This window comes from Gymnoscopelus microlampas, assembly GCF_963454915.1.
Source record: "Gymnoscopelus microlampas genome assembly, chromosome: 10".
NCBI classification, from domain to species: Eukaryota; Metazoa; Chordata; class Actinopteri; order Myctophiformes; family Myctophidae; genus Gymnoscopelus; species Gymnoscopelus microlampas.
Window position 1 is genome coordinate 34,282,165 of NC_139947.1, and position 26,050 is coordinate 34,308,214.

General features: G+C 41.2%; 1 protein-coding gene across 4 annotated transcripts in view; it reads right to left on the bottom strand.

Moving 5' to 3' along the window:
* Positions 1–4,569: 4,569 nt before the first annotated feature.
* Positions 4,570–26,050, bottom strand: part of cpne5a (copine Va) — a gene marked incomplete at its 5' end in the record, with an annotated part of 82,954 nt that continues 61,473 nt past the window's right edge. For all 4 annotated transcript variants that reach the window (XM_084070445.1, XM_084070444.1, XM_084070442.1 and 1 more), the window contains 11 exons: positions 4,570–5,403; positions 5,971–6,044; positions 6,664–6,721; positions 10,316–10,418; positions 12,679–12,806; positions 14,969–15,150; positions 15,635–15,681; positions 21,323–21,384; positions 22,762–22,815; positions 25,145–25,220; positions 25,317–25,358. In XM_084070445.1, coding sequence (XP_083926571.1) covers positions 5,215–5,403; positions 5,971–6,044; positions 6,664–6,721; positions 10,316–10,418; positions 12,679–12,806; positions 14,969–15,150; positions 15,635–15,681; positions 21,323–21,384; positions 22,762–22,815; positions 25,145–25,220; positions 25,317–25,358 — 1,015 coding nt within the window. In that variant the 3' untranslated portion in view covers positions 4,570–5,214. The remainder of the gene's footprint in view (positions 5,404–5,970; positions 6,045–6,663; positions 6,722–10,315; positions 10,419–12,678; positions 12,807–14,968; positions 15,151–15,634; positions 15,682–21,322; positions 21,385–22,761; positions 22,816–25,144; positions 25,221–25,316; positions 25,359–26,050) is intronic.

Consider the following 26,050-nt stretch of genomic DNA (forward strand, 5'->3'; position numbering starts at 1 on the left):
AAATGTTCCAACAGATGGTTTTAAGCAATAACTTGAATCTCAGTTCTGTCATAATGAACCCTGATCATCAGTGGATGTATTCAGTGAATTCAGCCTGAGTTGAGAGGTGTTTGCTGTGGATTTTCATCTTTTGACCTACCACCTCTCCCTTCAACCTCAAATATTAGCTCGCTCGAACACCCCAAATAAGCCACACCAATTTCCACCTGAGAGGTTTTCCACCATGCGTTTTTATTTTCAACTTTGCTGGCCACAATAAGCTACCTGGCCTGGCGAGACTTATGCTCCGCGGAGCACATTTTTCTAGTTCTTAATTTTTTTACCTTTTGGAAAAAAAAATCAAATGTAAAAAGAATCAACGTTGAGGTGCCCACAAGGTTCAGGTGCCCACTGGACCTGTATCCCTAATAAATATAGTAAAACAAGCAGTTAAACTCCTCAAACGGTCTTATCATTATGTGTATGTGGTGTGTAGGTGTGTGTGCATGTGTATACTACTGACCTTATTAGTTCACAAACGAAGACTTGAGTCTTCTGCATTGGAAAAACAATGTTCTCACCACTGTGCAGGTGGTATGGTTTAATGTGATTAATTTGACCTGTGGAAAAATAGAGTCCGCACACTGGAATATGCTCCAAAGGAAAAGGGTTTATTACCACCGAAATATACATTTTCAGTGTGCAGATTTTTCCACTGTTGTTCACGTCTGCCCTGCTGTTTTGGATCTATTTGGATGTGCGTGCTCTTCTATTTGTTGCTTGTATCATTAATTTGACCTGTGTAATCATAGTAATCATAAGGTGTTGAGATAAGCATCAAATAAATTCACATTTACTTATTTACATAAATCTCTCAATTCTCTCAAAAATGTATTGATTATACATGACTGACAAATCCTTAAAACAAAAGCTCATATTTTTTTCATCATTAGCCTTGGAAAATTACAAACAATCCCATCACTTGATGCATTGATACCATTAGGCAGTTTCTTTCAGCAAAGTCTGACTGTGGACCTTTTATCCATATGAAACGTGAAATTGTATAAGTAGCGAATAATTCCATGTTATTAGGTGTTGATTTTCTCCCTAGCTGCCAGTCTGTGGTTATTGTTCTGGCAGATAGTGGGTGGGAAAGGGGAGGTGTTGGCTCTATCCCAGCCTGATAATTTACAGCTCCAGCTGCTGTCACCCTCTCCCCAGCTGGACAGCTTGATTCATCAGCAGTGCATCTCGTTACATGTGGAGAAAAAAAACAATAATTTCTGAGGGAAACACGTGCTGAGGGGACACAGCGCTTCTTTACGATTGGACGAAAGCTCCTCGATATATCTCCCAAGACTACAAATCAAAACAAAACTGTAATAGAAGTATACAGAGAAAAATCGAATGACAATGCAATTGTTCATGCACTACTGGTTTGTAAAATCTAGTAAATGGGATTGGACAGGACACCTGCACTGATGTAACATTCTCCCAAGTGAAAACCATTTTCAGTCATTTTCCATCTTCGTACATGATGTCATGTCTGCCAACACAATGACCAGACACACAATCTATTCCTACAGTACATTCTGCAAAAGTTGTCATTGTTTTATTATATCTTCAATTAAGGCAATCCATTACAAAGCATTTCACAAACCACAGTATGACGACAATATTATGTCCAACATCTGGTTTGGAAATTATTCAGCATGCAAGTCAGAGACCAAGAGAGGCATGTAAACAACCTGGGATAAAAGAAGGATAGTGGCAAGGAAAAACAATAATGTTTTAGTAGTAACAGAATGGAAAGAAGATTGAGATCCAACATGCTAGGAGTCTGCTGTCTCTAAATAGCATCCCTAAGCAACAATTGAAGCACATACTTCAGCAGATGCACTTAACAAGTGAAATGAAGGTAGACCAGTCAGTCAGACCTTCTGCCATATTTTGGCAAGTACATGCACTTTGTCTAAAAAGGCTAAGTTCCACTGAACATATTTTGGCACTGGATATTCTTCACATGAGGCGTATGTACACAATTGGAATTAACTCTTAAAAGGGTTAATTCAAAGTATATAGGTTTAATCTGAGCCATTTCCATCATTTCTGTATGTTATGAAATGAGATTTTACGAAGTGGCTCTGCAGGAGGCTAGCCGTCTACAGTATAAGATGGTCAGTGTGTGTGTGTGTGTGTGTGTGTGTGTGTGTGTGTGTGTGTGTGTGTGTGTGTGTTAACTTACATTTTATAATGGAAGTCAATGGGGCTCGGATCAGGCTGAAACCTTGCATAAATCGCTTGGCACAGTAACATTATTTCTGATCCGTTGTGTTTTGCTGCAGTTCCAATAATCATTTTGATTTACATTGAAATTATATGGAGTTACGGACTCGCTGTACCTGTAGTATAATTAGGCTCAACCCGCCAGACCTTTAAAGTCAATGACGAAAGTTTATGGTTGAGGTTTCCCCTCCCCCTACAGACCCTTACACATGTTATAAATTATTAATGCCTCACCATTGTTCACCTAGTGTCTCACCTATGTTCTGGAGTAAGGACCAACAGAAAAACCTACAGTATGTTCTCTGACTACTCTGACAACTACAACAGAACCGCTCTTCATTAATGCTGGATCATTGCATTCATATTCGAACACCTTAACCACAAAGACAGGAAAAATATAAACTATATTAGAACAAGACACATGCTCAATTACATCAGTTACAAAATAAATTACGGAAATTTCATCAAACAAATGAATGCCTGAAAATCCCTTAAGCCAAAAATATTGTAAACAAGTCTTGACTTGCTGTTTAGTCTCGGCTATGCTGTTTACTTTCATTTATGTAAAGATAATTTGTGAAGTTATAAGTATAAAAAGAATCCTAGTTAAGGGAGTAACAGCTGTTGTAGCTTTAGTAACCATAATCTTGAAACATCTTTAGCATCACTATGTATGTGTCAGTCATAACAATATGAGATCTGCTGAGCAGAATTCAACCTGGGTATTTCAATTTAGATATGTTTCCATGTCATAGGCACAATTGGATCAGTATATTGAGTGACTGAGAGATTCCACTGAATATAACATCTGGGATGTACACAGTCACTAGCAGTCAGCCACTTAACTGCAATAAAAAGAAGATACAGACATTACAAAATAACTTAATAGTGGCCATGAATCAATGTTGTCAAATTGTGTCTGCCTCTATGAAAATGCAACTGACACAAATGTTTAAATTGTGCATTAGTTATCCAAATGTATAGTTGATGTTGTCCATTGGTATATAGCAAGGGTACGGAATAAATCAGGGGAAACAAACGGTCAATCACATACAAAGTGTCAAAATAAAAAATAACAACTAAGAAAGCCTTAGAATTATCAGAAACTCTCTAGAATATTGCTTTTGTGCAATTAGTTATATATTCCTTTATATCACTAAAAACTACCACGCAACTTCAAAAAGGATTCAAATAGTTTGTACTGTTGCAAGGTCTTTGATTATTCAATTTTCAATCTGGGAAAATAAATACAATTTATTATGTGAAATAATTAGCTGACATTGAAGTTTGCAAAAAGGTATTATCATCTGTAGGGTACGTTGCTAACACCAAAGAACCCCAGAAAAAGTAACCAAATAATTTAACGCTAATCAAACAAACATGATGGAAAAACATCAATAGCATAATGCTGGGTGAGTGAGGTGAAAACATGACTTCAGCAGTATGATTTACCTCCATAATGTGCTTTGTATATTGAATATATATATATATATATTATATATATAATTTGGTATATTGTATCTTCAGCTAGTGTAAATATGTGTAGATACTGCTTTTTATGTTAAATATAATGATAGTATTAATATACTAAATGTAGGCTCAAAATATTTTTCTATTCAACATTCATTTACTTTGTATGTCCTGTTTGCAGTAGTGGTGGAAGACACTGTTTTTCTGTCCTATTCATACATAATTCAACATATGCCCGTGGGAACGCATACCCCTTCGATTATGCAATACCCGTTGTACCCGCTGTCAGAGTACTTATCGTAGTGCAGTACCCTTGGAGGCCAGTCTATGACATCAGTGCGATGACATCAGGGATCTCCATATATAGGGACTTACAGATATTTTTGGAGAACCGCTTTTCTGACTAACTTCACATCAGGCACTGCACTCTGGCCATCTACGATACACATGCCAAGTCGATCGGTCGAACGATTCTTGAGATACGTGAAGGACAGTTTACATGCACAAACACGCTCTCACTATAAATGTGTGGAATCTCTGCATGAATCTGGCAGCATGTATCTGGCTTCCAAGTACTACGATAATGTGTAACTGCAAGCACCAAGGAAAACAGGTACAACGGATATTGGTTGCATAATTGAATGGGCATGCGTTCCGTTCACACAAGTTCAGCATAACTATGTACTGTAATCCTTTCCATTATTTTTTAATTGTAGTAGTTGTTTGTCAATTTGTCAACATTATGACCTTTGTGCTTCTTAGTTTGGACAGGAATTAGTGCATTGTTCTGTTTACATAAATATTACAACTATGTAGTGTTGGAAAAATCTGGTCCTATACACAATGAATACAGTGAGGAATTGCTGTTCAGTGACAACGATTCATAAACCCCTGGATAGGTTTCATCGCATGCTTTTATAATACAGTTATCAAAGTAGAAACCGTTATTTTTGTCTTTTCTTTTTTCTATTTTTTCACTGATTACAAACAATAGGATGGAAAACTACTGAGGGAAAATATTACTCGACTCCCTGAACTAATAAATAAATTATTTCCTCTATAAATAAATAAATACAATTGGCATACATGTGATTTCCTAGTTCAACACACACAGACTCCATAATCGGCATCATATCCACAAACACACACTGGCACATCCTACTATACTTACGCCTTCAAACAGTACGCTTTCTATCCATTGAATCACCACTTTGACATGTTGGACAGCAAACAACAACCTTTCACATTAGGCTCCCATCTTTCCACACACACCCTCCCCCTCCTTCCAAGCTGTCTTGCTCCAAACCTAAATGGAGTCTCATTGGTTCTGTTGAGTGTGACTGGGTGAATATTTACGAAAAGGCATTGAAGCATTTCCATGTCCTCTGAGAGGAGGGTGCATGGGCAGGCGGGCGAAGGCAGAAGAATCCCCCAGGCTCCCATTCTTCCCTCTCCTCGCTTCCCTGTGTTCTGTGGGGCTCAGATGGGTGTGGTCTGGGTGTGGTCGTCAGGTGAGCAGGCTGGTGGAATGAGGGAGGGCTTAATGGCTCTGCTTTTCATGTACGAGATGAGCTGGTCTGGGATTTCAGCCAGTACGTCCTTCGCCAGCCTGGCCATGCTTAGCACGTGGTTACCCGTACGGTCCATGTAGTCTCTGAATGGTACAAACTGGGACAACATGGGTGAAATTGATGAGGACATGATTTACATATATTTGTTATTGCAGTGCTATGTTTACTAATTGTGACACTACTGTATGAAATGAATGAACAAATTACAATAGTTTTTCATCTTGTCAAGGGCACCACATGTGCCTCTTAGATTAGAAAACAATGGACGCTGGATAGGGATATGTCAGTGCCGGAAGGGGGCGTGTTTATAGCACAACTGGTTTAGACTTTGTAATGTCGCGTCAGTGCCACCTGAGCCACCATATTTCACCACTTGGGAAGGAAAAGTACACAATCGGTACGGGCTTGACATAGTTCACAGACTTCTATCCAATCACGCAGGAAAACGCACGCACGCACGCACGCACGCACGCACGCACGCACGCACGCACGCACGCACGCACGCACGCACGCACGCACGCACACACACACACACACACACACACACACACACACACACACACACACACACACACACACACACACACACACACACACACACACACACACACACACACAGTAGTCTCACCAACAGAAGACAAAAAATGCAGCAGAAGTTTTTCACCTGTACAATGTCTCTCTCTGCCAGCTTTCCTCGTGAGGAGATCCTGATGTCATCGCCGTCCAACTCCACCATAGCTACAAAGGCCATATTAATTCATATAATCATTAAATATGACTTAGTACAAGGGCTTCCCAAACTTTTACATGCCAAGGACCCCCAAAATTGCCATTTGGATGCAGCCCCAGCCCCCCCCCCCATTTGTGAAAAAAGGATAAAGGAAATAGCAAATATAGACAATCTACAAGCTCACAATGCGTCATATCACACTGTGTTGTCTTGTAGATCTGTTATTTTCACTATTTTTGAAATTTTTTGACAATGCTTGACAATGTTTGAACATTAATGAAAGATATTGACAATAATAACATGCCTAAAATAGGGACGCCAGGTTGAAAGTAGTTAAACTAGTACAATAATCATATGAACTGAATTGGAATTTAAAAATATATACAGTATGCATAATTTTTTATGATTGTATTCGTTTTCATCACCTTATTAGCCACTGGCCCCCTGGTGGCCCCCACTTTGAAAACCTGTGACATTAGGCCCTTGCACACTGAGCCCGACATGATGATAAATATTTTTAAGGCACAAGAGGTGACGTTTTACATTTTTGTCATACATTTTTTTCATGCCAAATATTCACACTGTGTGCAAGGGTCTTTAGTGTGAGTGAAGGTGAAGCCATCTCACCATCAAACTCAGCTTGGCCAACTCCAACAATGATGATAGACATGGGGAGCCTGGCCGCCTGTCACGAAGGAAAGGAACAAGCAGTCATTGAATAGCTGGAGGTATGAACATAATGTCAGTACAGTATTGTCTGTTTTCCCAAAGCAATAGTACAAAGGACAAGGACAATAACATAAGATACAGTCAAATTATCTTGTGTTTGCTTTTCACACCATTAAAAAGAAATAAAAAAAGTTCCAGTTTGACAACTAGCATAAACAGGTCATTACAGTGTACAGCAGTGACATCTGTCAAAGCACAGCAGGGTTCTCTTGAGAATGGAGGAACTGCATTATTCAATTCAGAGGACCATTGTAGCTCCACAGTTAATGCCAAAGAATTGTGGAACATTACAAAGGTATAGGTTGGCACAATACAGAATGTCAAATTCTAAAACGTTACATGAGGTTTAGACTGAAAGAACGAGCCCAATCGATGGTCTTGAAGGGCGGAGCCAAACCCAGGCGCTGGATTCCAGCGCCTGGGTTTGGAGCATTCTGATTGGTTAGGAGATAACAAGGTCCTAAGACCAGCGTTCCTGCAAGGTTCTCCCAGGCTTTTTTTCTTTTGAAACAAAAAAAAAGGCATGGGTTTCCGAGGCTACATGAGGTTAGACTGCTTCCTCTGTACGAACCATTCGAAAGTAAAAGACAAAATGTCCCAACATGAGTGGTGTGTCAAATATGCATAAAACATGGTTACTTCCACATACACCCATCACACGCTCCTGTATTACTTATTCATGTTTGCTCATGGCAAAAACGCAAGGGGTTTCACATATTTATCAATACTACATTATGGAAAACAGTGATGTGCATTAACAGATAAAAAATATCCCCAATATCTGGCAGTATGTGAAAAGAAATGATAAAAATACACATTATGACTCACTCTCTGGTTCATTGTGTACTGATTAGATCTCCACTCTGGTTCATTGTGTACTGATCAGATCTCCATAACATACTATAGGCTGCATGTCTCATGGTGAGGATGCAAAAGCTCTGGCATGAATGAATAATCAGTATGTTTGTGGTAGAAAAACATGCGGAAGGGGCCAAAGTAGGCCAGCCTTCCTGGAAAACCTCCCAAGGGAATAAGACTGTCACAGATAAGAGTAAACAGACTTACTGCAGGAGGACCACCGTCTCCCCCCTCGCTCTCGCTCTTTAACTGGTCTCTCTTTGCCTCACTCACCACACATTACTTCTATCTCTACCCCTTTTCTTTCTGTTTCTCTTCCCTACAGTATGTTCCCCTCTTATATCTACTTATCTATCAACATATTTCTCTCTCCATTACCGCTGGAGGCTCATACATGGTATTAGTTTGACACATACTATAGCATGAACTAATACACATAGCATGAACTAATACACAATACATCTCTCTGGAACATATAGGAAACATATCCTTTCCTATAAGCCTTACCACATCACATTCATATAAAGTATGCAGGCCTACATTATTTAGTTTGTACCATTTGTTACATTGCTTGGGATTCTCTCACCACTCAACTCTCTTATTCCACCCACTTCACAGGTCAAGAATCCTCTGGCATAAATTCCTCTCATAATCACCTTTGTTCATCAGAGCCTGTTAAATTTCCATAAAATTCATATTTCAAATTTCAGTTTCATTTCAAGTCAAGTCAGTCTCACTGTCCAGGCAAGAGGGAGAATGTATCACTCCAGAGACGGTCTAAGAGCAGAGCCAAATACATTATGTGGCTGCAATTCCTCTGTTTTGGACAACTGAGCCACGGAGACAGAACTCCTACTTTATGATTTACAATCCTGTCTGGTCTGGAGACTGTGGGAAAGAAAGGTAGAATAACATCAAAGCAAAGACTTTGAGCCATTATTTACCCCAAAGGCTGTCATGTTAAACAACTAGATATTTTTGGCAGTGAAGGCTAAGGTGTGCAGGACTAAGGCCAACAGGAAAGAACAGTTTTGGCTAACAGCAGTTCTCGCAATACTCCCAACAGAGGTTTCCTTTGATGCTACTGTATCTACAAAAAAACACATTTAACACAGCAGCAAAAAAACAACAACAAGAAAACAAGAAAGAAAGCTCAAGCACAGAACATAACAACTCCATATCTTTGTTTTCATCAGCATAAGCAAATGGCTGCAGTGCCAACTGAAACAGGTCATTCAGTCCTTCGCTCTACGGTGCCAACAGGAGAGAGCAGCAGGGTCCAGGTCAGAGGTCACAGGCCAGTGATGGCAGCCGGACACAGCAGCAGGTTTGGCCCAGGCAGCTTAGAGCAGCAGACAAGATCTTAAAAGGAAGGTGTGGCTGTTCTAATGGTTTGACTAACAGTCGCAAATTCCCTTTAAACCCAGTCTGCTGTGGGTTCATCCAACGATTATTCCCTTTAAACCCAGTCTGCTGTGGGTTCATCCAACGATTATTCCCTTTAAACCCAGTCTGCTGTGGGTTCATCCAACGATTATTCCCTTTAAACCCAGCCTGCTGTGGGTTCATCCAACGATTATTCCCTTTATACCCAGTCTGCTGTGGGTTCATCCAGAGGTTCTCCTGGCTGTTTGATGGCAGTCTTATATCAGTGACTCTCAAACTGTGGGCCGGGGCCCACTGGTGGGTCGTGAGGATATTGTAAGTGGGACCCCAAATCATCGGCAAAACACTAAGATTTGAATGTAACATAAAATAAAATAAATAAATCATAATTTGAAAAATGTCACATGTTTTCTTCAAAACCTTTAAAAATTAGTTTTCATTGTCCTACCGATGAGTATGAATGGATGGTCGGCTATCTGAACACCATACCCGGTGTCCACTCTGCTTGATTACTGTACCTGGTGACCACAGCAGAGGTACAAACTGCAGACTGGAGCTGTGCAAGTTCATCCAAACTTATCAAATCATATGGGCACAAAAATCGCAGGAGCTACAGTATATCCACCATTACAAATATATGTCTGTTCAATCATGACGTTCTTTCAACAGAAATGAGTGTGTTCCATAGACTGTCAAAGATAAGTGCATTCGAGAAGTGCCTGCAAGTAGTGTCTCACTCTGTCTGTCTCTCTGTCTGTCTGTCTCTCTCTCTCTCTCTCTCTCTCTCTCTCTCTCTCTCTCTCTCTCTGTCTCTCTCTCTTATTAGGATAGATCGATAGACTATCCCACTACATCCCATAGCCTGGATGGACGATTGGTCTGTGATTGGCTAGTTTGTGGTGTAACTTCAGTGACACAGCCAAGTCAGTAAGTCGAGGGACATTTGTGTTTATAGGGCTGGCCCACTGTGGCAGTCCAGATAAACAAATGGACAAACAGAGCTTCCAAGTTCAGGTGGAAAACAAAGCAGTGCAAGCAGAGCAGAAAACAATGCATAAATCCTCCTCTAATCTAGTGCTACTGACTTCTATACTATATCCATAAACTTAACAAAGATTGATTTTTTCCTGAGGGGGAGGCTGGCAAGAACTGTGCCACAGTAAGTTAAAAGCACTTAAGATGCCCTGCCTCAGAGAGAAAGAGAGAGAGACAGACAGACAGACAGACAGACAGACAGACAGACAGAGTTTAACCAGGAGTTGGGGGAGGTTGAACCCCCTTCATTTAGGTTTAGATGGGAACTCACATTTACAATGGCTTCCTTGGTCTGGGCCATGTCTGATATGACGCCATCAGTGATGATCAGCAGCACAAAGTACTGAGAGCCATCCTGTACAGCCGCTGCATAGCTAAGAAAGGACATTGAGTGGAGTATAGAGTTATGACAGCACCAAGCAGTCCAAACTGAAAGAAAAGGCAAAGTATTCTTATACTGTGGAGCAGTGTTTCGTAAACGGAGTGCTTTGTGACAAGTATTGCAATACATACAATTATCAATTCAATGTCAATTTATTATATTAGTACTTAGTGTGCACTCATTCCCCAATACAGAGGCAAATTCTACAGAAATGGCATCTGGCATCCCTAACTTGGAGGCACAGCGAGTGCATTTTCCGGCAGCAGAAGCTGCCGGCGGCGTAGCGGCGGGCTGCCGCGGGCTGCCGGCGGGAGAGCGCCGGGATGCCGGCGGCGGAGTGGAAGGTGCTGGGGAGGCGGGGCGGCCAAATTAATTTAAGAATCCGTCAGGCTTACAGACCTTACATCAAACTTGATCTCTATAGACATGTGCACACACACACACACACACACACACACACACACACACACACACACACACACACACACACACACACACACACACACACACACACACACACACACACACACACACACACACACACACACACACACACACACACACACACAATGTGTTGTGTCTGTGTATTAAAGTCTCACTGGCTCATCCAGACATAATAATAAACCATCAGAGACTGGGTGTCCTAGATTCAATTGCGCATTGCTGGCCGCACTATGAATAATTTACTAATGTGTTTATGCAAGTGGCACTGTATAGTCATATTCTTTCATAACATTATTGATTGCCCAGTGCTCAATTAACCAGACTTGGTAAGGGATAAAGAAGGGACATTGAGTGGCATATTATTGTCTAAGGCTCTAAGCCAAGGTCAGACTCTCGCATGTGTGACTGCATGATTGTGTCTGACATTTTAATCAAACAGCACAGTGGGTCATTGACATAGGAATGTAGGGCAGGTCTGTATAAACAAATATTAAACCTAATTAATTCTTCATCAACGATGAATTGCAGAAATTAACAGATTTCCAGGTGAAATTCCATTGATAATCAGTTATTTTCAGTATAAATATGGCTTTCAGCTGACACAACAACAGCAAAATTTACTATTACAATTTAGCCATAGCTTAACAGGTGCCTGGTCAACATATAATACATCTGACTTATTACTATTCATTAAAATAAATCATGAATAACTGTGGTCTCACTAAACAGTCTTTTTATCTTGCAAGTAAGATCACATTGAAATACATGTAGGTTTATGAACTAATAAGAAGGTTGTAAGTTTGAATTCCACTGGGGTCCGACTGGAGCCCTTGTGCAGAGTTTGTATATTTAATCCCACACCAAAAGAAGAACATAGTTTGAACAAAGTCACTGGCCTTAGAGGTGGAGAATGGCTGCCCACATTTCCCAATATTTAGGATGGGTTCATGCAGAAGACAAATGCAGAAGACAAATGGTTTTCAGAATGTGGCTTACCAGTTTCCAATCATTTGATTGGCTCGGCAGCAGATTTGAACGGGAAACACATACTGTAAAGGTATAATTTGTGTTTCCAGTTCAAATCTGCTGCAGAGCCAATCAAACAAAGCTAAGGGACACTGCACCGGAACAGGAAATTATATGCCACCTTCTGGAAACCAGGGACTACAGTTATGCACAGAGACGATTGTGGTAGACTACATACATCCTTGTGCAACTGTCTTCATCCAATGGAAGTGAAAGTATGTACGTTAAGCAAAAGCAAGTTAAATATTTTACGCTGCATTGACACTGCCTATTTACCCTGAGCTAATTTTGTCAAATCTTACTATTTGTGATGACAGCAAGCTTACAGCAGTGAAAAGCATGGCAAGAACCACTTATAGTAATAAGTGACTCATCGGTTGAATGGTGTCTGATCAACACACGGATGAAAAGCATCGTAGTTTACTGCCTGATTTTTAATCACCCCATCGGCATCTTCTGTCCCACACCAAACCAGACATGGAGGTTGTTATTCCACTCAATGTCAAAACGCCACAGTATTGTAGCACCTACTGTAGATTGGAAAATGTCTGGTGCCATAAATGTCTGACCAGTTACATTCATCTCAGCCAAACAGCTGATTGTTTACTTTCCCTTCATTAGCTCTGCTTAATTGACAGAGCAACCATCACTCACTGTTGTAATTCCGCTAATAGCTTGTCTACTCACTGAAGGTTGTCCTTAGGACTGACTTTGCAGCCAAGAATGGAGAGAGAACATGGAGGAAAGCGCTAGGATGCAGTGTGATAGCCAGATAGGTATACCTTGCTACGTGGTTAACAACTGGAGCGAAGTTGGTCGGTCCATACAGTTGAACAGTCTTAAGGCTTTGGTGGTAAGCTTCCAGAATACCCTCCATTCCATTGCAGTACGGGTTCTCAATGTTGCCGTTCTATGAAAAAGAAAAAAATCAAGACGTGAAAACCAATTTAATAAAATTATGATTTGGTTACATGCAACATATCAAACAACTATTTAAACTTAGGTTTAAACCCATTTACAAGTTATAGGGAATAGAGGATAGAAATTATCTTACAATATTAGTCTTAATGCTAATGTACATTTTCATGGAAACACGGAGAGATGGAGACAATACCCTGTAGATATGCCCCTCATTAAGTGTACTGTACAGCAGCCAGAGGACATTACTGTAGCTTGCTGAGAGAAGCCAAATTCATTTAAGAATCTGTCAGGCTTACAGACCTTAATTTTCACTATAAAAAGGCAAATGAAATTCATTCTAAATCACGCATATCTAAGGTCAGTGTTGGGATAGTTACTAAAACATAGTAATATGTTACTTATTACATATTACTTGTTTAAAAAGTAATGTAGTTACTTTACTTATTACTCCCTGCCAAAAGTACCTAGTTACTTATTACTTTAGTTACTTTTTTTTTCTCGCCCCCAGTAATTTGCATCCTTTCTCCCCAAAAGTCTAACTTTGCATTTTCAACATTAGCAGTTGTTTTTTTTCTCTTTTCTGCAGCCTACATTGTAAAATCCTCATTGTACACTCATTTGAATTATATTAACACTAAGACTTTTACAGTGTATGAATTCATAACTTACAGACTAAATGAAAACCATTTGACGACTATGAATTGAATACTAAGGACCTCAATGGAAACAAGTATTTTAAATGTATTTAATGTATTTTTTGCCTAATAAAATATTCAAATTCAAACACCTGGGCTCAAACAGATAATGACTCATCATGAGACACAATCTTTGAACAACTTCTGTTGTTTATTAAAGCTCCAAACATAAACTAAACAAACATAGATAAAAACATCTTCATACACTGCTATATTTCTTTGTAAACAAAATGTATTCTAATAAAATACAAAAATAAAAATGCTCCCATAGCAACACATATCATCGTGGGCTAGGCCTATGTACTAGGTTAAACAAAACAGTTAAACAACAAAACCTCTTCATAAAGTGCTTCATTTCTTTGTAAACAAAATTAATTCTAATAAAATAAAAAGGCTCCCATAGCAATATCATCGTGGTTCGTGGGTGTAGGAAATGTAAACTTCAAAACAATCATTCTGACTGACTGATATTTAGTGCATCATTCAGGACACAAAAAAACATATCAGGAAAATAAATCAAAAGTGTGTTCCACTTGACCACTTCATAGCAGCCTACAGCTAGGCCTATGGACTAGGCCTACGGTTAAGTGGGCATTGGACAATATGCTGGTGGACCCACTTACAGCCAGCCTCTCAAAAACCTTTTATTTGACAGCAACCAACTAAACAACAAAACCTCTTCATAAAGTGCTTAATTTCTTTGTAAACAAATGTATTCTAATATATATATATATATATATAGAAAATAGCCGACCTACAAGCTTACGGCGCATCTTCATCGGTTAAAAAGTCGCTTATAATAAGCAGACATGGCAACACTGTTTGATCCGGTTTAAGGGCGGCCCGCCCTTCCGCAGCTGATAATAATTCACACAGACATGAGCGCAACGTTTCCGTATCCGCTCTAGACCGGATCAGCAAGCAGCCTGCATAGCAACTCGATCCCAACCAGTCTACCATTATATCAATGGACCAAAAACAACACAGGATCAAATAAACACACTCAAACCCAGAGTACCACCGAGGCTCGTGAAAAAAAGTAATAAGTTACTTTTTGAAAAAAAGTAAAGGTAATATTATTACTCAAAACGTGAAAGTAATTAGTTACGTTACTAGTTACTGGGAAAAGGTAATAATATTACTTTAAGTTACATATTACTTTAGTTACTTCCCAACACTGTCTAAGGTGCACCATCATTCACCCAAAAAGATATAGATGCATCCATGACATCGATGCACATCGATGCACATGACCACCGTCTTACCCGCACATCGGAAAAAACATTAAAAACATAAAACAAGCCACATGCAAATGGCAAACTCCACTGGGAATGCATAAAATATTCATGCAAATTCAGCCTCACTTCACTGAAAAGTCTAAGCTGCGTAATCAGGCCTTGACTGTTTGATGAGGGATTCTAACAGCCGATCAAGCAGCCCCAGAGGTGATAGTTACCAGAGGGAATTCATGGGAGACCCTCCCATCAGGAGGAAGCTTAGCTCCAAAGCCCAGGGCGGGAAACATCTTATCACTGTCATAGTCCTGGATGATCTCTCCCACGGCCTTCAGGGCCATAGCGTAGGCATTCATCTGGTAGGGGTTCATGTAGTGGAGTGAAGTGGATTGGGATGGATTGCCTTTCAAGACAGGAAGAGTCAGTCCGTAAAGCACAGCATTAGGTTAAACCGGCAGCTCAAAAAATACTTTACTATACTGTAAAAGTGGAGACGTTGGTTATAAATGAACACGGTTGTTCCAAAGTCGAGCGATCCTTACAGTAAAGGCACGGTCAACTTTTGTCTTCAGCTCAGAAACAACCAGCAGTAAAGGGTTAATAACTCAAAGGTGTAATTAGGGGCTAGGCCATGAAGTGCCTTACTGTATAATCTCGATTGGTAAAATAAAACAGACAGGCAAACAGTACGTTGTACAAAGTGCAACGGTTTAAGTATTTTGGGAATACCATTCATTCTCAGTATGCCCTTTTGTACAACACAAATCCATAACTCACACTGTAAAGATAATATCCAGCAAGAAAGACCCCATAAATCCTGACTTCGGGTCATGGAAAATGGCATAGTCATACATCAGCCTACAAATTATGTTATTTAGAGAACTCACCATTCGATGCAGTGAAATCAATGGCCACTGTAAAGTGTATCTGGGTGCTGAAATGGACAGATATGGAAAAGGATGTTGGTTAGCAGGAATTCAAAACTCACAATAAATTCACAGAGAACTGCTAGCCCCATAAGGAAGGCTGGCTGTCTCCTACCTCACTAACTCCCACACTTTCTCCGTCTCTCAAGGACTCCCATAGAGTTGCCGTAACATTGAAGTACTTTGGCTTAGAGGCCTAATCCTGTCCATCTGTCCAGAGGAGTGCTGCAATTACCCAAGTCTCACTCTGCTTTCTGCCTGAGCTCTCACCTGGGAAGCAACATGGCTCAGTCAACTGTGGAGTCTCAAAAAATAGTTTTATTTTTTCATCTGCTTCCACCGATGCAATGGAAATGGGTTCAAGATCATGTCAAGCTAGCCAACTCATTTCCACTTGTAGGAATAGCCAGAGATACAGTGTCTGCCTAGACATGCTTGACTAAACTGAATTAAAAATGAATAAATCCTGAGACTTTAATTGAAGTGATGGATGCCAAATATCAGGACTAAAATATCCACTATCATACTTAAGATCATTTCCCAAGTACGTTAAATGTAATATTTCCTGGTTAATGCTGAGATACACAATAACACACATTGTGTGTTATTATGTATCAAGGACATACAAGGACTTAAGCTTAATTTACACTCCCACTGAAAATAGCTATTATTTGTTTTACATAGTACAGTGGAAAAAGACAACACCAATCAACTTTGATTGATTGGTGTTGAAATCGATACATAAGGCAGATAAGGGAGGATTGTCTTTCTGCTTAACACGTATGAGCATAATACTGAATACTGAGCAACATCTTCATCACTGTTGTAATTGCCACCATTACAACAACAACAACAATCATCATCATCATCATCATCCTCATCTCCACTCTGATTCAGTCAATATATTATTAGGCTATATCAATGGAGTCAATCAATGGAGATTTCAGGGATCTCCACTCAGCACATGCACTGTTTCATCAAGCAAGCAGCATCACAAAGGGCTGACCAAACACCTTCAGACATATTTTATTCATGAGTACAGTGATTGTGAGAGCCAAGACCTTGAAAAGAAACTAAACACAATCTAACGACAGTACACTGCGCTAGGATTTGCCTCGCCTGCTCCCCAAGATAGACAGACCGACAGAGGAGGCAGTGGGAAGCCGAGATCAAAGTGTGTGCTCGTTCGTTGTGATTAACGTTGATTGCCTCTCCTGACTCCTGGTCCATTCAGAAATGCCGCCCAGCATTGTATCACAGATAATAGTGCATTTCTCCTGGGGAGACTCTGACCCTGCCTCATTAATCAGCATTGAGTTGGACTGCTTGGCTGACAATGGAGAATTGTTGAGATGGCACGCTGCCTTTATTTGAATGTCTCGGTTTGATTTTTGTGGTTAGCTCCGGCTGTGTGCGCATTTTATAAAAATAAAAAAAAGCAAGGCGATGCATCAGAATTAAGGTAAACTGTCAGTCATACTGCCATTTAGCGATTAACTCTTCTCTTAGCTCTTCAAAGCAATTCAGCCCTTATATTGTGTAGCTATAGGCAGATGAAGCCCCCACAACAAAACCTGTCATTTTCATCTGCAGTGTGATGCCATCCACTCTAACTGTAACCTCAAGCACTATACTGGTTACTGGACCATATTAAACTCCATTCGTTCTGGACTAACCCCTGCACTGTATACTGTATCATGCATTTTGTGAGAACCTCTATTCCATTAACATACAGTGCAAAGCGTTATTAATTCATTCTATTATCTCATTGCTTCAATCTCTTTCATTTTATTACGTTGAGTTTTTTAGAGCATTTCCTTGGTGAACAAACAGTCTGGAAAATCAGGGGAGTCTCATTGGAGCCTCTTGCTATTAGAGCAAAGTGCAGTGAAACACAGGTTAACATACAGTACACTCACAGCCCTTTGGGAATCAGTACTGGCCTGTCTGTCTGTGGCCACTGGCCAAGGGGAATAACTACTGTACTTCTCTCAATTTTATAAGGAGTGTTCAGTTAAAAAACATTTAATGATTTGTTTTAAAACTTACTTAAAACATACTTTTTCTGCATGGATCTACCAAGTGGGTTTTACCTGTGAAAGGTTATCGCTACAGTATATGTGAGCCTGTCACCAGGCTGGACATGGACTTTACTTTTCCCTGTAGATCTACCATGTGAATTGAACCTGTGAAAGTTACTGCTCTTTGTGGACTATGTGGTTGAACCTGACAAATGAGCTGACACTATCTTTGCACCTTCATATCATGTACAATGCGCTGATACTCTTTTGCACCTTATGTCTAACCTCCTACATACTGTACCAGCTGGATGTGTACATAATTCGATAGATGTTTTGCCTCTCCTCAACATGTTTATTTTTTTCACTAGCGTTCGATTTTCTTCTCATTTCTTTACCTGTCCCCTTCTTTTCATTTCTGAAAATATCAATCATTAAAAAGAAAAACAAATTTCACCCTCTTCTTAACACCTGTAAACCTGTGATGTGACAATAAAGTTGATTCTGATTCTGAACTTGTTTCCCTTCGCTTGTGACAGGATGGGGATTTGCACAACAACTGTTGGAAGTAGACAAATCAACAATGACTGTTGTTTCTTTGTAGTTTTCTGTTCCGCATGCGAACAGCCATAAACACTTTAAGGCATATTATCCACTTTTCTTTCACGATTCCTTTTGCCTAGAATTGGGAAACTGTCTTTCAGTTATCTTTTATCATACAGTATATCACTTCCCAAAGTGATTTTGTGTTTCATCTACAACTGAAAGCTCAGCTTTTTCATATCGTTTGTTGAGTTACTGGAAAAGTCTGACAGCAACAAATGGCTTCTATGTACTGTATCTGGGTTCTACTGTACATCTTCACAGCAGGCAGACCACAAAATTCCAGATGTTGCCCTATTCAGTCTGTTTGCTTGACATGTACCCCATTCTCTGTTCGCATGCAACGTGATATGAATGACAGAAAGCTGAACCAAGTATGAAGTAAGAGCAAAATGGCTGCCATATGGCACGCCAATGGTGCATCACATCAGGATTATTGTGATTAATCATTTAATTACCGTTAGCTTGCATTGACAAAAAGCATATGCTAAAAATATTTCCTCCAAGTGTGCACTAAAGAGAAGTGAAACAAAATTCAAATGTCTAGGCGGGCAAGGCTGACACAAACTTTGGCTTCAGGTCAAAGTAGACCTTCTTTTTTACACAATAACAGAATTAGAATTGTGACCTTAAGGTCCAAATTCAATTTCTCCCAGAGCAAGCAGGCAGGCTTTATTAGCTCAGTGGTAAACATTTCAGTAATGGCGCAGGAGACATCTCTATCCTGTAAAAACAGCAGACTGCTGGGACAATACCACACCAATCACCAATCACTTCTTCACATTACAGTAGTGTGGTGTATTATGAAGCTATTATACCTTAATCATTACCCATGGGTGATCTCATTGAAGATTTAATTTAAAAAGAAACATTTTAATATGGTTCTTTGATGAAAAATAATATAAATCTTGCATTAAGCTCTAAGAATGGAACAGTATGGGCAGCGTTGAGACCTTTAGTAACCTCTATTATAATTCCCCCTACCACTTGAACATTAACGGGGAAAAAAACCTTTCACTCTGAGAACCGTTAGGTCGTATCTTTTTGAAGAGGGGATAAAGGAAATCACTCTTTTCCCCTCCAGTGGGAAAAAAGACAGTCATCTAAAATTCAACACAGATATCACTCGTTGCAAAATGAATGGTGGTAGGGCAAACACACATGCAATTGGAAGAAATCAATATAGCATCAATATTTAACCACTTAAACCCCTTATGGGTGACTGGAGTCCCTCAGGGCTCAATACTAGGAACCAACTAGACACTGTCACTTACGAAGAAGAAAGAAAAAATCTGCCTCTCCCCCTTTCTAAATAGAAGCTTTGGTGAGTATAGAGCAGTGGTTCTTAAACCGGGGTCCCCCAGAGGTCCCCAGCAAAATGAGGAACAATTTAATCACTTCAACTCTTCTCTTATGAGGGTTCCTTGCACAGAACTCTTTTCAAATGGTGGTCCGCGGGACAAATACAAATCAATTTGGGGGTCCTTGACATGAAAATGTTTGAGAACCACTAGTTTACAGAACAGACCTGGTATTGTAGGTAGGTGTCCTCAGGAATCAGGGATGTGAAGAAACACAACCATTGCTCATGCAATAAGAAGGGTTCAAGTAATCAATACTTTTGTGATCTTGACTGCATGTCAATCCACCCATCACTTTTTCTGATCTTTCCTATCTTTTTCCACTGTGTGTACAAGACATACAGTATCATTGCCGTCGGGCAGGAAAAAAAGTTTCTCCACGATTCAGCTTTTTACGTTTTTTTAATGCTCTACTTTGTCATACAAAAGTGTCGCACAAAAGTAGCGAAAATAGCCGATCTACAAGCTCACAACGTGTCGCACCAGCTATTTCCATTATTTTTCGAAAGTGGTTACGTTTGTTTTGAGTTTGAAACCAATGAAACAGTATGTGACTAAATAGTAATAACTATTTTGGATGGATCCACTGAAACACAGGTTATTTTTTCCATATCCTATGAAATAACGAGATATGCAAGGTTTCCCCCCATAGTGACGATGACAGCTTTGGTGATAGCGCATGTTGTTCCAAGAAGAGTTTTGGATTAAAGCTGCGTGCGTGCGTGCGTGCATGCGTGCATCCGTGCGTGCGTGCGTGCGTGCGTGCGTGCGTGCGTGCGTGCGTGCGTGCGTGCGTGCGCGTGCGTGTACATTCGTGCAGGCCAGAGGGACCAGCAGAACAGATCTGGGACACAGAGTGAAAGCTGGGAAATTCTGGGCAGCCACTGATCCACAGAGACAGGTTGGCCGCCTTTAATTAAGCACTGCGATGCTCTTCATATTTTATCACCGTCATTCATATTCATCACAGTGTGGCTGGAGCCACAGAGTAGGCTGTCCTCCTTTGGGGACAGGCTGTAGTCACGTATGGAAAATTCCAGTCCACTTAAAAGTAAATGCAATTCTTAACACTGGAGAGTGTGGGGGTCTCTTGAGTACAGAAGGGCTGCTACAGGCATTGAGTGGACACGGGAGACAGTCAGAGAGAGAGAGAGAGAGAGAGAGAGAGAGAGAGAGAGAGAGAGAGAGAGAGAGAGAGGGGGGGGAGAGAGAGAGAGAGAGAGGGGGGGAGAGAGAGAGAGAGAGGGAGAGAGAGAGAGAGAGAGAGAGAGAGAGACAGATCAACAGACAGATTGAGTGAGTGAGTGAGTGAGTGAGTGAGACAGACAGACAGACAGACAGACAGACAGACAGACAGACAGACAGACAGACAGACAGACAGACAGACAGACAGACAGACAGACAGACAGACAGAGAAGGACAGAAGGAGTGATGCATCTAAATGCACAGTAATCTGGGTTTTGTATTGAGGTTGAGCAGTAGTGTTGGCTCTCTGGTTTAAATACCTCAGTGCTTCTGTATTCAGCCACTCAAACATGCAGTGAAACTACACAGGGAATTCATTTAAGCTGCCATAAAATAAACCCAATGGGTGTCACCGTGGAAGCAAGGCTGTTGGGTAAAACTGTACACAAACCTAATGACATTAGACGGCATACAAAACTCACCCTCCTTTGATGTAGTCAAGGAATGTGTGCTCTGACTCCACGCTGAACGACACCACCGACACCTGGGAAATGGAGACCAAACTGATTATCATTATTATTATGGTTGTGCTGAATCTTGGTGATTAAGGAAAACACAATTTACCAATCTACACATTAGCGCCTGGCGCTGGGTCTAACCACCCATAACGTGATTCATCCAGGTATTGGGTGACATATTAGCATGGAAGCAGCCATCCAACATCCATCTGTGAGTTGATGGGCCAGTGTGATGGATGAATTGTCTCCGATTTTAATTATGCAGTCAGAGATATCAGATAGAGCAGCATAGTGCTTGGGCAATAACAATGCTGTCTCTCCCCCTCTCTCATAAACATCAGTCACTGGCGCTCAATAATAGGATGTAGACAGGAGTCCCTTTATGCATTATTATATACTTGTTGCTATTCAGCCTTGATTTGGGGCCATTAGAATGTTTTCCTCCTCTACTACATCTTCACCCATCTGCATTATAAGCTTTGGGATTGAATAAGAAAGCTGAACTTCTGGCTCCATCAAACCACTTAGTGGAGACTAGGTCAAAACGGTGTACTGTATGAAACACTGGACAGCTTTTGAATTAGTAATGACAGATACAGGTTTTGGTGTTATCATCACCGTTTGGTCATGCGAGAACATTCAGGCTGACTAAAACCAAGGGTAAAGGATATACAGTATTTATTCAACCATTTCCACATGTACAGTAGCACCAGCCCCAACGTCAAATTATAAGAAAAGGTTGGTTATTAGTAGTCTTGCCCGATCATATAAGTCAATTCCCAACTCAACCAAAATCTAAAAACTGCACAAGCCACCAAAAACCAGGCCAAAACCTATATCGCCACAAAACCAATGAAAGATATGACGTTTGCAACCTATGACCACCACAGGCCACATGTAAAGTAGGACTACTTGGAACCTTCAGAAACAGTTAGCAATGGCAGACAGAAATGTGTAATGTTTCCAATCTCCATTGTTCCTGCCAACTTCAATCTCTCACTCACACACACACACACACACACACACACACACACACACACACACACACACACACACACACACACACACTCACACACACACACACACACACACACACACACACACAGCCAAGACAGACATCTCACAAGGTCTGTGTGCAGGCGCACTCAGAGCTGCAGAAAATGTGTCACATTGGTAGATGAGCTGACATGAAATAATACACACCACAAAAAAATACACATATAAAAGTAAGATAGCATACATGAGCACAATAAACATCTAAATACAACTTAAAGTGAAATAAAAAATATTCTGATAGCACTGGCTAGTCAGTCAGTCACTGGTCTGCCTGTTGTGGTCCAGCCAGAAATGCAGGGGGAGGGGGCAAGGGGCAGGTTGGCACTGATCTCGATCATCACACTTACCGTCCCCGAGTTGATGTATCTCTTTTTCTTCAACTTCTTCTTGGCATTCACCACCTAATATCAGTGCAAGGCAGAGAGAGAGAGCGAGAGCGAGAGCGAGAGAGAGAGAGAGAGAGAGAGAGAGAGAGAGAATGTAAACTTCCAGCACAATCCTTTTTTATTCACCCGTGGGCAAGTTATAAAAACACCTTTGTGCTCCTCCTGCATATCTGGGAGGGTAATGGTGCATAGGGAGCGAGTCCAATAACTGCAGTAGGTGAGAGAGAGATAGCATTGATCACGCCTGTAGGGCGAACACTGATTATTCAGGGAGGCTTTATATGAGAGGCAGCGCTGTACATTTCACATGAATGTGCAACTGAACCCGGGGACAACTGAATATTGTTCCATAACTTGTATAATGCTGTTGGAAAGATATAATCTCAACTAAACAGTAAATGGGCAAGTAATGCACATACACACAGTTACAGTATATAGTGCATTAACTCCCTGGTATACAAGAATGTGTTATGTATACATACAGAGCAGATAAGACACCCATACACCCACACCCACACCCACCCAAACCCACACACACACACACACACCCACCCACACACCCACACACACAAAAGCCACCAATTTCAAATAAAATACATGAATTCTGCAGAAGGTTTTTATTGGAATGCTTACATTCAATGCACACACACACGCACACACACACACACACACACACACACACACACACACACACACACACACACACACACACACACACACACACACACACACACACACACACACACACACACACACACACACACACACACAGTAAACAAGGTTATGGGCTGCAAAGTTTTATAGGAACAGTGTTCCTATTAAATAACTATAAAATAAAGTATAAAGTATTTAACATTCAGGGATTGAGGCAAGGGGTCATGGGCTATATCCAGGGGTAAGCCATTAGCCATTAGTGCCAAAACATCTCTGCTGCTCATTCTACTACAGTATACATACATACATAACATAAAGGACCTGCCTAGGGTGAACTGTACTGAATAATAAGTCAAAGTTAGGACTGTTCCTTCTAGCCTGCTCCTTCCCTCTGGCACCCACCCTCTGCTGTTCCGCCTCTGTGATCCTGATGCTACTCCTTTCATCTTCTCCCATTGAGATCATGCTCTGTAGCACCACAGCCATCATTCACTGCCACAGTCACATTAAATCACAAAGCCATCACTCTCCATTACCGCTCCCCTGTTAGCATTAGGCTGCGGTCAACTCCATGACACATGAGGGACTTAAGGCTCTCAGGTCTTATATATGCGGGATTGAGCGTACAGGGAGCTACAAAGGGGTAGAACTAACTGGCCTGATACTTATTCAAAATCCAGTTCACCGTCAGTGGAAGAGGCAGTGTCATTTAGTTCATACAGCCATGCTTTCCAATTCATCAATTTCTGGGGGACTGAGGGGCCAAAAGTGAAGAAGCTGTCCTATTCCAGCTTCCTGATTGGAATCCAACAAGGGCTCCTGAAGGTTAATAAATGCACCTGCTTCTGCCATGTCAGCAGTGGAAAAGGGCAAGTCTGCATGCCACCATTTGCTCACTTACTCCATCTCTCTCGGTGTCTATCTCTCTGTGTGTGTGTGTGTGTGTGTGTGTGTGTGTGTGTGTGTGTGTGTGTGTGTGTGTGTGTGTGCGTGCGTGCGTGCGTGCGTGCGTGCGTGCGTGCGTGCGTGCCTCTGTGTGTCTCTGTGTGTGTGTGTGTGTGTGTGTGTGTGTGTGTGTGTGTGTGTGTGTGTCTGTGTGTCTGTGTGTGCGCACGCGCGCGTGCGAGCGTGCGTGCGTGCGTGCGTCCGTGGGTGAGTGCGCGCCTGTCTCTCTCTCTCTCTCTCTCTCTCTCTCTCTGGCCAGGGCTCTATACGCCCTGCTCTCTCCTTCACACTTCCTCCAGGAACCCTCCCTCTTTCCATCAAGCCACCTCCATGACTAATCCACTAGCTAATATAACGTGGCAAGTGTTTTAATGAGCAGGGCCCGGCAAGGTCCTCCCGGGGCCTAAGCGTAATACCCAATCAGTCCCACAAGGGTCGTGTAAGGGGACTCCAATCACAAATTCTGTTCTGTTGCATTCAGCTTTTTGACTCTCATCTTGTCCAACCTCATCCAGCTTACATTGCAACAAGTGAGACTGATGGGCTAGCCAGGTCCAATAAAGGAGAGGCCATATTGGCCATGAACAGTACGTTTACTGATAATAGATCATATACTTTATTGTACTGGCATATAGTACAGTAGGCCTATGCGATCTTGTACAACCTTGTTCAGTCTCTTATGCTGCCACTATCCCATGGATCCCCTTGTGGGACAATAAAGTCTTGAGCTTAAACTTGAACTCACCTCATAGCTGTTGAACTGGCTGTGACCCCGACACACCTCTTTGTAGCTGGTGATGAATTCACCAATGAAATCGTGGCTAGAAAGTTAAACACAAAGTCAAATATGTGTGTGTGTGTGTGTGTGTGTGTGTGTGTGTGTGTGTGTGTGTGTGTGTGTGTGTGTGTGTTCATACCTTCCATCTCTGTCCCAATCATACACTTCCACCTTGATCGTCCTGCACGCAAAAGCAAAGGCAAGGAAAAGAGGATTAATGTTAGTGAGCACATTGATCTAACATGTGGGCCTCTTTAGATCAGCGCCCTTCAAGGCAAATCTCCCAGAGCCTTCCTAGAACGTCTCCGAACTAATTAGGAGATTCAGATAAGCTACCGGACTCCTCACTGTGTGAGTTTGGTTAAGCAGTGAAAACAAGCCATTACCGCTTATTAACCGCTGAGTAGAAGCTGATTTAAAACACAGGCTCTTGCATCCACACAGATGAGAATCTTTGTGGATGCAATCAGCGGGGGAGTGAAACATCATTTCAACCTTTATTTAATTCTCGGAAAACACACTAGGGCTGAGACCCTCTTTTCCAGTGCTGCCGCGATTACTTCCCAAAAACTGAAATATGCGGTATAAAGTTATACCGGGCAGCAAGGAATACACATTAGCTGATAACTCCCTTTCACAAGGTTGAACAGTTTATTTTTAGCTGGTCCCGTAGCGCAAAAAAAGTCAATAAACTTGTCAGAGTTAACTACTTAAACCCTACTGTATACACAGTATACTTTGTTGTACATCAAATGGCGAAAACAGCCGGGTCAAAACGTATCATGTTGCGTTGCATTGTGAGCTTGTAGATCTGCTATTACAGCCAAATGTTCGCCTATTTTCACAGAGTGTTCGCCTGCTATGACATGCCCA